Source organism: Marmota flaviventris, chromosome 3, assembly GCF_047511675.1.
Source record: "Marmota flaviventris isolate mMarFla1 chromosome 3, mMarFla1.hap1, whole genome shotgun sequence".
NCBI lineage: Eukaryota > Metazoa > Chordata > Mammalia > Rodentia > Sciuridae > Marmota > Marmota flaviventris.
The window spans coordinates 137,562,310-137,575,234 of record NC_092500.1 but is presented as its reverse complement, the minus strand read 5'-3'; the positions used below and the strand labels follow the sequence as shown (position 1 = coordinate 137,575,234).

Here is a 12,925-nt window from a genome sequence, read left to right as displayed (position 1 = left end):
CTTTGACATCCCATGGAATAGGATTATCATTGAGAAGAAAGACCTAAAAAAAGACTCAAGCAAGTACTCAACATCAGGATTTATATAGTTTTTATTAAATTTTTCTTTGGGGATTAGGTTTAGACTGATCTTTCAGAGGTATGAACCCTGCATAATCAAAATAATGGCCTAGTTTTTAAAAATTCTGTTATATTAGCTTACAACCCTAAAGTTTCATTGCTCTAGGAAATACTGGTCATAAAAGATTCCACCATTCAAAGTCAAGAAAAGCATCTAAGTGATTAAGAGCGTGACCTTCTCCTTTTAAGGTCAGGTTCAGATTTTGCTGGTGACCATGGGCAAGTTATTTGACCTATCTAAAGCCTTTTTTTCTCAAATTGGAAATGAGAATGTTAAAAGCACCTATTTACCTAAAAGTGTTGTCAGATTAAGCAAGATAGTGTATGTGAAACCCCCAGAATAATACCAGGCAAATAACTGCTCAAGATCTAAGCTATTATTTAAAAAGAATCTAGAATGTACATTAAAGTTGGGGCCTGACTGACCTTGTGATATTAAAGTTTTAACTCATTAGGTTTTTTGATATTATTCAGATTTTTAAAGAAAAACTTCATAGAAAACACATTAAAATGTTTCACTTAAATTTTTCAATTAGGAATGTCCAATTCATTTCTCAGTTATACTCTTCACATTTATTACATTTTTGAGACGTTTTCTACACAAATGAGGTATCAAACAAAAAGAAGGTAATTCTTACATTGTTAATGACAAATGAACCATCATTAATAAATTCCAAGCAAGTTAATCATGTCAATCTAGTAATGCATTTTCAACAACTATATTAGATAAATCTAACTGCAGCCAGATATTGAATTCTTTTATGTAATGAAAATAAGTCCTCGAATATTAATTACAAACGTGATTTTGAACATTTTACTATTTTTAATAACTTTTAAAAAACTTATTCCAAAACTGATTCATCTCATTAAAAAAATAAAAAAAAAAAACAGGCAAAGAGAACATATAAATAATTTGGAATCTTATATAACCAAGACAACCACTAGTAACACATTGATGCCAAATTTTCTAAATTTTTCTACAGTCACACCTTTACTTATAACAAAATATAGAATTTTGAAACTTTCTCTTTTCCACTCAATAATTTATTTATAATTATCTTTCTAAATTTACATAAATGATAATGTTATTTCTACATTATCAATCTTAATATCTGCATAATATTCTAGTATATAGTCATAATATTATTTAAACTATTCACTATACTTTTAGGTATTTAGAGTTTTTCCAATATTTACTATTATAAATCATCCTGTAATAAATACTCTTCTTCTTATATATTCATGCTAACAGTGATACTACCTTTTTGCAGGGATGGGTGTGGTGTTTAGATTGAATTAAGGATCTTGCATATATGCTAGATACCTACTGTACCACTGAGCTACAACCCCAGCCCCACTGGTACTACTTTGAATGTAAGTATACACACACACACACACACTTAAAAGTAATACTGTAATCATAGCACAATAGAAAATATAAATTGCCTTCCATTAGTAATCTTTTCTGTAAGGTTCTCCTCTAGTAATTTTATTCTCTAAGGTTCTTTGAAAGAAGAGAATTACTATGGTTTTACCTCAGTGTCTCTGAATCTGTTTGGGGCTAAATCAAACCAGGAAAACAGATAACTTCATTAATAGGAATATACAATTAATTGGCATTCTCATTTCTCTGATAATCCCTAAAACATTTCCAATAGAGGTATATAGTTAAAAGATCCCTATAGAGAATAAACAGTCATTTAATGCTTGGCTTATCTTTTGCATAAACTTGGATTTCCTAACACAGAGTTCAAATAAGCAGATACCATTTATCCAACATCTTGAAAGGAAATGGAAAAACAAATGAGTATAGGGTGATCTTTGTTCTGAAGGAGCATACAGCTTGATGTGAAAGTCCAGAGATTTTTTAAAAATATCAAATGAAAATAATGATAAGCATTTCCCATAATGCTGGATAATTCAAGTAAAAGTTTATAGATAAATCTTGCAAATGAAGAATTCAGACACCTCAAGAAAGTAGATAAAGAATAGGCAATTTTCTTTTCTTATTTAAATCTATGAACTATTAAAAGAGATTTTTAAAAGGCAAATCTGTAATGATGATGAAAAGCAAATACTACCATAGCAGATAAGAAATTTTAAGGAAGATCTGAAAGATAGAACATGGGATTAGATTTAAGGAACAGAGTGGAAACAAAGAAAAGGGAAGTAAATACAGGAAATAATCATAACCCAAAACATAAAACCAATACAAAGTCAGGAGCAGTTTGAAGGTCTTCCAAGTGTTTGAACCAAGTTAATACAAAGCAAGAATGTACAGAGAGGAGAAAGGGCAGAATTATTTCTCAGGTTAATGACTGAAGTAACATACGTAGCAGATGAGCTAGTTAACTCTGTCCATTTTACTGCATGTTTCAACCTATAAACAGAAATTATATTTGTATTCATGTTAACAGTGAGGGTCAGACACGGTGGCGCATGCCTATAATCCCAGCTACTTCAGAGGCTGAGGCAGGAAAATCACCAGTTCAAGGTCAGCCTCAGCAAATCAGCAAGGCCTATCTCAAAATAAAATAAAAATGGGGATATAGCTCAGTGGTGGAGCACTTGCTTGGCATGTGGGAAGCCCTGGGTTCAATCCTGAATATTGCAAAAATTATTATTATTATTATTATTATTAACATAGTGAGCTTCTAAGGTAGGTAGCAGTACTGTGGAAAGTTACGAATCAAGGAGGCTACTAGCTCACAGAAACCTCTATTTCCAGAAGACAACTATCAGCTTGTCCCATGTAGAAGCACGTTATTCTTTTTGCTCATCATCAGAGGCAATATATGGCAGAGTAAAGATCCACAAACAAGTCAACAGAGAATATCAAAAACAGAAATAAGAACATCATAAAAGTTTGAATAAAACAAAACTATGAAAGGAACGCAAGCTCAGCAAACCAAAACACAAAATTGCAAAAAGGAGACTATAAATTTGTGTAATTAATATCCTTAGAGAAAAGAAAATAGCATTTGCATGCATGTGTACACATGAGCACATGCATACACATAGCTGATGTGAAAATAAAAAGCCAAGAAACTGGTAATTTAAATAGCTTTATCTGTCTCTTAGCAAAAGTTGATGCACATTAACATATTTAAAACTTTATGGAATTCTAAAGTAAATTGCTGCAATTTGTTTTCCAAAGCTGTGCAACATGTACACATTTATTTCATGATATTTTTTGAACAGTGTTTCATTGAACGGATAGGAAAATGACTAAAATGTGCAAAGAGCTATAGGAACACAGAAGAAAGCATGTAACCTAGTGGAGAATAAAGAGGAAAAATAATATCTGAACTACCATTAAGTCAACCAAGAATTAACCTAAGGAAATGTTAGAAAAGTTTCAGATACAAAACAATATGGGTTCTTTACTATGGTTTGGATCTGAAACGTCTTCCAAAAAGATCCATGGTTTCTAGTTTAGCGCTATTGGGATATGGTGATAGAGACCATAAAAAGTGGGGCCTAGTGGGAAGTTTTAGGTCATTGGGAGTGTGCCCCTTAAAGAGGATTGTATATCCTGTCTCTTTCTCTTTGTTTTTCATATCGTGGCCATGAGTTGTTTTGTCATACACTGCCATCATGGGCTGCCCTACCATGAGTCTAGAACAATAGGGGCAACTAGCCAAAGACTGAAACCTTCTATTAACCCAGTGCAAAGTGTTTGGCTTTTTAATGGCAATTAACCTTTCAGCAACTGTGCCCTCCTTGGTTGTACCTCTAAACATGCTCCTTTTCAGGCCAGAAAATTTTCCTAATGTATCTACTCTGTTAGTTTTTGCTCCCATCCTCACTGTAAATTTGTCTAAAACCCACTACCCAAGCTGCTGCTTGAACACTGTGCTACATTAAAATTCCCTCCACCACGTACATTAATCCAACACCTCTAAGTTCAGCCTCCTACAAAGTCTCTGGGCATGGATACAATGCAGCCAAAATCTTTGCAACGGAATAATATGAATGGCCTCTAGACCAGTTTCTAATAGAATTCTCATTTCCATCTGAAGCATTAACAGCCAGGCCTTTACTTTCCACAAGTCTACTGGCATTCTGGTCCACTGAGCTCCACAGAACCACCCATTAAGCTCCACTTACATTATTCTAGGCATTCTCTAGCCTATTCCTCCAAACTTTTCCAAATTCCTTCTCCACTTTGTCTCAGGAATAGTCACAGCAATGACCCCAGTTTTAGTAGTGAATTTTTTGTGTTAGCTTTCCATCACTATAACAATACCTGAGATGTATCAGCTTATGATGAAAAAAGGTTTGTTTTAGCTCAGTTTTTAAGGTTTCAGTCCATAATTAGCTGGGCCCATTTTTTTTGAGCCTGTGTTGTGATGGCATATCATCGTGAATGGCAAAATCATTCACCTTATAGCTGTGATGAGAAAGAGAAGGGGTGGGAACTCCCACAATTCCCTTCGAAGTCTTGCCTTCAGTGACCCAAAACTTCCCATAAGCTCCATATCCTAAGGGCTTCACAACCTCCCAATAGTGCCAAGGGCCAGGGACCATGCCCATTTGGAAGATTTTAGATATAAACTGTAGCAGGTCTGGAGCAGTTATTATCTATTGAGAAAATTTTTTTCTTGCATGGTTATATGGTTTATTGTATCATACACTTTGCAAGTGTAAGTTTTAATAACTCTTTATAGACTATATGTCTTAATGGGTCAAATAAAATTCACTTAATTGTGGGGTTGTTTGATACATACAATTTTATAGTTCACTATATAAGCTCAAAGATATTTGTACAATCAAAAAGTTGACATTCTGTAGAATTATTTAGCTTCAATAGATGAAGGAAAGATTCTTATAGAATTTTTTATTGTAAAAAGTTAAGGTGATTTCCTTCTATAAATTTTTAATCTCAAATACCTATAGGAGCAAGTAATGTACATGAATAAACAGAGCTGCTTGTATTGCAACAGAGAATAACTGCAAAGTGACAAAATGGGAAGTGGGAAGCCCAGCAAAAGCGACAGCTACTCTTAGTATGAAGCAAATGTTGCTATACAGATATTTTGTTAGATCTTTCCATATCTTTCATTTTAAGAGTTATAAGGGACAAAGGACATTGGGAAAAAATTTATGCCTTCTTTTAAATTTTGTTACTTAAAAAAAGTCTATTAAAAGTAAAGTTGGAGATTTGGATATTTTAATGTAAAATCTCAATTTTTAAATGTTGGCAATGGGTCTTTTTTAAAAATAATAACGTGGAATAGTTAAAACACATACAGACACACAAATACCCTTATATCCCCTCACTTTAAGTTTTTTCCCTTCTATTTTCATGATATAAGTTTTTGTGTCACCAAGTTTGTATATGAGTACTAAAAAGCTAAAATTGAAATTCATAGAAAGGAAGGCACAGAACTTGGATTTACTCAGAAACCTATGAGGACTGGGGCTGTAACTCAGTGGCAAAGCACTTGCCTAGCATGCATGAGGCACTGGATTCTATCCTTAGCATCATATAAAAATAAACAAAGGCATTCTGTCCATCTACAACTACAAAAACATTTAAAAAAGAAAGAAGAAACCTATGAGCACACCTGTAAGCAAAGGGTCAAGCTTAACAGCTATAGGGGAGGAACTATACAAAAACAAACTTTCCAAGGAAGTTATAAGGCTAAAAGTTTGGGCGATCAGAAATAATACTGGGATCCAAGTAATGGCAGTAAAAGAAAATACCAAAACAATTTTAAAGACTATGGAGATTGCCTTTGCTATAGCATCAATCTTGAATGTCTCCTAAAGGCCCATGTGTTGAAGGCTTGGTCCCCAGTTTGTAGTGCTATTGGGAGATGGTGGAAACTTAAGGAGATGGGGCCTAGAGAAGGGAAGTTAGGCCATAGAGGGAGTACCTCTGAAGGAGATATTGGGACCCTTCTTCTCTCTCACTTTCTCAGTGTATCCTGGCTGCCATGAGGTGAGCAGTTTCTTCTGCAAGTTTTACCCACCATCATGTTCTATCTTGCCATAGACTAAAAAGCAAGGGGCCAACCAAACATAGACTGAAATCTCTGTAACTGAGCCAAAATATACCTTTTCTCTTCAAAAATCCTTTATCTCAGATATTTTGTCACAGTGATGGAAATGTTATACAGATACTATTAAGATATAATATTTCAAGTTCTTTACTTGCCTAATGCTTTATTAAATAACTCTACAGAGAGACACTTCATTTGTGAGTTAACTCTTTGGAATGGACTTGTTTTCTAACTGGAAAGTCAGAAGTAGGCTTTCCAGAGACAAATCAGTTGTAGGTAGGCTTGTGAGAGACTTATAAACAATAACTTGGTTAGAAGCATGTAGACTAAGAGGCAAAATTTTAGGTACACTAATTCTATGCAGGGGGGAAAAGGAATATAATTTGTCATATGCCTATTACAGGTCAGTTACTCTTCTGAATACTTATATACATTTTTTAAATATCAAAAATCCTACATGAAGGCTGCACATGTAGCTCAGCAGTAGAGGACTTGCCTAGCATGAACAAGGTTCTAGGTTCAATCCCCATGCACTGCAATTACAAAAAAAAAAAAATCTTACATGATAGGGATCATTCCTGATTTTACAGATGGAAACAGAATCAAAGGAGTTGACTAACTTGCCAACAGGTCATAAAGCTAGTATGTGTTAGAACTAGAATTAGAATCCAAGGGTTTTATTACAGAGCTTTTATTTCCTTAAGTCCTGCTGATTTTCTGGATTCCATTTATTTTATTTTTATCTTATTATTATTATTTTTTAAAATCTTTGCTCTGCCTCAGTTCTTTTTATTTGAACAATGAGACAAACAGACATCTGTGTTACTAAGTTTTTAAAGAAATAACGGCAATTAATAGAGTATAAAGCCCAGGGGTTAAAATGGGAAATAACTATGCTGTTTCTCTTGATACCTAAATTGCTCCTGGGTTGTAAACAAGGGACTGAGAAATTCATTATGCATTCTAGATAGCTAATACTGTCTTGTAGAGAGGATTCCCATTTTCAGACTCACTCTCTGCCTATGACATTTTTATTCCTGATTCTGAAAGCTAACCAAAGAGTCCCTGAGAAGTTTCAGTCTCTGGAGAATTCCAAGGAATGTCATTTCATGTACACCATAGACTTTCTGGAAGGGAAGCTACTGAGCATTAGCTCATCAGAAAGAGATAATTCTGCTGTATCCTCTCCATTTTTCTTTCAAAGATTCACAAGCAGACCTGGTTCTAACACAGAATATCCAAGCAGAAGCAGAAATGATAATCATTTAAAATTGGGATCATTTGAGTCTGGCTTATATTTATGATGCTCAAATTAATTTTTTTTTAAAGAGAGAGGGAGGGAGGGAGGGGGAGAGAGGGAGGGAGGGAGGGAGAGAGGGAGAGAGAGAGAGAGAGAGAGAGAGAGAGAGAGAATTTTAATATTTATTTTTTAGTTATAGGCGGACACAACATCTTTGTTTGTATGTGGTGCTGAGGATCAACCCCGGGCCGCACACATGCCAGGTGAGCGCACTACCGCTTGAGCCACATCCACAGTCCAAATAAAAACAATTTTGATAAATAACCTAACCCCCAAATTAGATATTATTGTTGAATACAAATGAAAAACAGTATAGGATTATCATGTAATTGATTATTATTCAAAAGAATACAGAAGTCTTTTACCTGGTAGTCCTAAGTTAAAAGGTAACAAAGATTATTTTTTATATAACTGTGAATTTACATAGTTAATTATAAATAATATTTACCACTCAACAACATTGCTACAAGTTGTTGTTTTATATATAAGGAAATTCATAAAGAAGCCAATAACTTTAGATATTGTGAGAGAAGAGAGACTCTTCTCTCTAGATGGTTGATATAGTCACTATTAAGACCATCAGTTTTTAAATTTTTCTGATTGCAAGTACAATACAGAGAAATACTACTCCTTAGCTTCACTTTTTGAAGACTCCTTAAATATTGAGATTAGTGAATTTAACAGCTGGGATATTTTCAACTACAAGTACATGAAAACCAGGGTAAAAGTGACTTTTAACAGTGAGGAATTATTTATCTTAAATGAGTAGTGTAGAGGAAGGGAGTTTCCAAAGTTAGTTAAGTTAGCAGCAAAATATTATCTTCCATTTTGCCACATTCAATAGTCAGCCTTATATTAGCTCATGATCCAAATGGTTCCAAAAGTCCCATGTAACACAATAGCAAACATGAGAGACATTTCTTCCTCTGATCTCTTTGTTCTCCTAGACATCTCGTTTATTATTTAGACCAGGCTTTGAGTAGCTTCCAACTAACCTCCTCTCCAACTCATACTGACCAAGATTAGGTCAAGAGTGCTACTTGCATAGTTAGGCAGAGAGGGGTTGAGACCAACAACATTGGCATAAACAATCATTATTTACCTCCCGGGCTTGAGAGAGCCCAATCTCTACTAAGTGAGGCCCTGCACAAGGGAAAAAATAGAATAAAAACAGGTGTTCTTTCCAGATGACAAAGGAAATGGATTTGGATAGGAAAACAACAGTGTCTCCAAAGTGAACTACTTTATGAGGTAGAAGAAAATAGAAGGATTAGTTCTGCACAAAAAGTCAGAAACCTTAGTGGTAAATTTAATAGTGTGATAATTATTAACTCAAAAGATACAATATAGTACTTGAGTCCAACCTACTTACCTTTTAGTTTCTCTTTCCATACAGACTTAAACATGTTATTATACTTGGTTAACCTTTTTTTTTTTGGTTACTATGACAGTATCCCACTTGCCTTGCATCCCACTGAGACTAGATGAGGAGATATCCATAAAATCCACCTAACATGAGGAAAATGAGAAGGTAAAATTCTATTAAGGTAAATAAACATGAGTTTATACCCATGAGAGAAAGAAACTTGAATAAATTCTTTGTTGAGATGAGATTTTCAAATAAAGAGTTGGAAGGAAAATGAGAAAATGGGATGGGGAAAAGTTACTCAGTAAAACAGAAGGGACAAAAAAGCTACATACTTCAGGAAGAGCTTCTGATCTTACAGAAAAAATTTAAAAAAAACAAAACTCAGAATGTGAAACTAAAGGGATTGTAGGCAGCATGCAATAAGATATTGATATCTATCAAGAAATTTTTTATTACACACACACACACACACCAACCTATTTGAAATATTCTTTTAACTTACAAAATGCACTTCAGAATAACCAATCATGGTGTCTGTACAAAAATCTTTAAGTATAAGATTACCTACTAATTTGCCTAATCAAACAACATATTCTAAGATATCACAGGTTGATCATATTCACTGGCTATCCTAGAAATGTATGTCATTAGTTAAAAGGGTGGTCTTAGCAAGAATAGGTAGGTATAAAGCATGCTTTTTTTCTGGGATTTTACCATTCCTTAGAAAACTGGAAGCATATGATCTACTTAACTGTCCCCAGAATTATCCAAATTTAACTTGTAAATTATACAAGCTATATAAATTGTGAAATATTTTAATTAAATAAAACTCCAAGTATTTTTATAAACAAACTTAAAGTCATCTGTTCATAATATTACAAAATATAGGTAATGTCCCATGTTCAAGACTTCCGGCTCAAAAAATAATAAATGAATACTTTCTGCATTCAATTCATGGTATTTATTCATCCTTTAAGGCCAATTTTAGACCTCCTTAGATGAACAATTATTGCTTTACAACCTCAGTTCACTTGGGTGACCAAAAAACCCATAAATTTTAGATCAATTACTTCCTTATTTACAAGACTTTGCAGCAAGGGACTTTGGAGTTTTTAAAAATTCAATTTCACCCTTAAAGAATAAAAATTTTCCAGCATTAAGAATAAACTAAAGGCTCAACTGCAATTAATTCCAAGGGTATGGTTCTAAAAAGTATTTCTACAGTGGTACGGTTAGTACAGTACTCAGTCTTCCAAGGTGACAACTTCTAAGGGGACAAATTTGTTATGCTGGTTAAAAATGAGTCTCGGGGCTGGGGCTGTAGCTCAGTGGTGAAGTGCTTGCCTTGCATGTGTGAGGCACTGGGTTCGATCCTCAGCACCACATAAAAATAAAATAAAGATACTGTGTGTTAAAAAAATTTAGAATAAGATTTACTTGTCTTGTGGCTCAGAAAATGATACCACCCTGAACGCGCCCGATCCCGTCTGATCTCGGAAGCTAAGCAGGGTCGGGCCTGGTTAGTACTTGGATGGGAGAAAATGATACTCCAAAGTATGGCACTTTGGCAAGGTAACCACATTGAGCTAAAGGAAATTATAAGGCCTCAGCAGCAAACTTTCCCTGACTTTTTTCTACCTTTAGGTTCTTATTTCTTTCTCCCCCAGAGCATTCATAAAAATCAGAACTCCTCTTCTGCAAATCTGGTCAAAGAAACTAGATCTCCCATCCCCCAAAGCAAGTGATAAAACCTACAAAGGTCACTTTCTCCACCCTCTCCCCAGAAAACCCTCATTCCAGAGGGGCCCCTCCTTATACCCATATTGAGAAGGAAAGCTACACAAAGTGCCAAGAAGAATCTGGACAGGCCTTGCTAGGTTTCGTCACCTCATTTATTACCATTAAGCCATACACTTCTGTCAAATCACAATTCTACATGGTTGTCCATTCCTTACCAAACCTAAATATAAAAATAGACAGTTTTCCCTGGGTCTTTGGGTATTCATTTCTTAAGGCTCCCATGTAACATAAATTTTTGGTTAAATGAATCTGCTATGTTTTTCCCTTGTAGCATGCCTTTCCTTATGAAAGCATTAGCCATTACCCTTATAATGGGTGACACTTGTAAAAACTTTTGAGTTTAATTTTCCAAAATGAAAGCCACCTAATTTTGCAGTAAATTTTTCTTTTGACAATACATTTATTACTATTCTAGGTTATAACTTACTTGCTTGGAAAAAATATTGATGTGTAACAGATAAAATGGCAATTCAACAGGAATTCAATTGTTCAATAGGAATTACTCAATTTTATTATCTCATTATGTTTTTCAAATGTATGAAAAGATCTTAAAAAGGACTAGAATTTAACCATGTTGACATCTTTACATAAAACACATGCTGTGAAACTGTTAGGAAAATATAATTGTATAACTCATGACATAAAACAGGCAGCTCTAATTTTTGAAAATCATTAGAGGCGCAGGCATTTGCAATATAAAAGGCTATAGCAAACCAGACTACACTAAATAAAAACAGTTGAAATAATTTGAATTGCAAAATATTTCTAATCTGGCCATGATAAAATGAAAACTCTTAAGAAGACAACAAAACAACAGAGATGAATGCATGGCAATCTTTGAGTGTAGAGCCAAGAATATTAAGGAAGTGAAAATGTACGGACACTAGCAGTTGCAAGATGGGGAGAGGTTATTGGAACAGGGTAAATTCTTAATTAGAGACTCAAGAAGACTGACTATCGCTCAAAGAATTCACTGATGAAAAAACTACGGCTTCCTTTCCTTTGATATTGCAACAATTTTCCTCTTTGTGAAACTTGGAGATTACTCTTCACAATTCCCCTTAACCAATTACAGAGCTTTAACACTTCTGCCAAAGCTGTAATCAGGTGGGTATAGGGAAAGATTAGGGGGGAAACCAGGAATACTAAAGGGTATCGGATATAGAATATGAAAGAGATTACTGTCAGCAGCGATGTGTCAAAACGGATGAGCAAGTCAGAAGTAGAAGAGCTGAGCAGTGGTCGGGTAGGAGGCAGGGGGGTTCCGGAGGAAAATAGTAAACATGAGGTAGGAATGGAAGATCAGATGTGTGACCCACTATGAAAGGAAGTCTATCAAAAGGAGGCAGCTGGCGCGCAGTCGGCCTGTGGAGCCGTGAGAGTGATTGGGACCAGCCCGCCCTCCCGCCCTACTTTTCCCTCCTGTCGAAGAAGCAGCGACCAGTCACCTGGAGTGTGAGTTCCGGAGGGACTCGATCAAGCGCTGCTTCTGCTGTTGGAGGCTGGTGAGGCCACCGGGAGAACCAGTCGCGGAGGAGGAGGCGCTCTTGGTTAGGGGAAAGAGCCAGCTCATCCTCCTTGGGTCCCCGGGCCCAAGGCCCTAGAAGGCTCTGGCCTGCTTCTCCCAGCTGCTCAACCCGGGCGTTCTCCAGCGACAGAGAAGCGGGCTGAGACGCGAGTGGCCTAAACGCTGGGGGGCCGCATCTTCACTAAGCAAGCCGGGCTCGCGGTCTCCGGGTTCTGGGGGACATGCTTTAATGCAGTTAGCTGGAGAGGGGCAACGTGCCGCCCGGGATAGGCAGTCCTACCTTCGCCGCCCAGACGCCCAAACCAGCCAGTCAGGGAGGCTGACAGCCCAGCGCTCCACCACCCTAGCCTTCGTCACCTGCGTGCCCCGCCTCCGCCCGTGCGCCGCGCCCCCTCTGCGTGTCGCGTCATCATTTAGCGCCCCCGCCAGGACGTGTGAGAAGCTACGGCGCAGCACGGTGCGGCGCAGCTCCGGCTCCCCTTTCCCAGTTGCTGGGCGAGAGGTGTCTATGGGGCACCCGCCGCCGCCGCCGATACCGCCACCGCCACCGCCGCCGGGTGCTGCCTCTATGGCGAGGAGGAGGAGGAGGAGCGCCAGCTCAGAGACACAAGTAGATTTAGCGACTGCTGCAGACCTGCGGGGGGAAGGGCGGGCTGGGGAAGTAGAAAGGGGGCGGGAACCATGAACCTGAGAGAGTGCGCGGTGGCGCCTGCTGGAGTCGGCCGGTGGAGGAAAGAGCTTGGTGGCGGGTGAGGGGGGAGGGTAACTGGGGCTGGGGGTATTTTCTAGAGGGTGGCGCGG

The 12,925-nt window shown here is 37.0% G+C and overlaps 2 protein-coding genes across 5 annotated transcripts in view; one reads left to right on the top strand and one right to left on the bottom strand.

Moving 5' to 3' along the window:
- Positions 1-12,468, bottom strand: part of Vps37a (VPS37A subunit of ESCRT-I) — a 37,593-nt gene extending 25,125 nt beyond the window's left edge. For 2 of the 3 annotated variants that reach the window (XM_027954719.3, XM_027954720.3), the window contains exon 1: positions 12,045-12,467. In XM_027954719.3, coding sequence (XP_027810520.2) covers positions 12,045-12,169 — 125 coding nt within the window. In that variant the 5' untranslated portion in view covers positions 12,170-12,467. Of the gene's footprint in view, positions 1-12,044 lie in introns of all 3 variants that reach the window. The other variant, XM_071610431.1, reaches the window with a different exon arrangement.
- Positions 12,469-12,555: 87 nt separating this feature from the next.
- Positions 12,556-12,925, top strand: part of Cnot7 (CCR4-NOT transcription complex subunit 7) — a 44,922-nt gene continuing 44,552 nt past the window's right edge. Inside the window, exon 1 of one of the 2 annotated variants that reach the window (XM_027954672.3) lies at positions 12,556-12,734. The gene's annotated coding sequence lies outside the window, so the exon portion shown is untranslated. Of the gene's footprint in view, positions 12,735-12,792; positions 12,874-12,925 lie in introns of those variants that run through there. The other variant, XM_071610425.1, reaches the window with a different exon arrangement.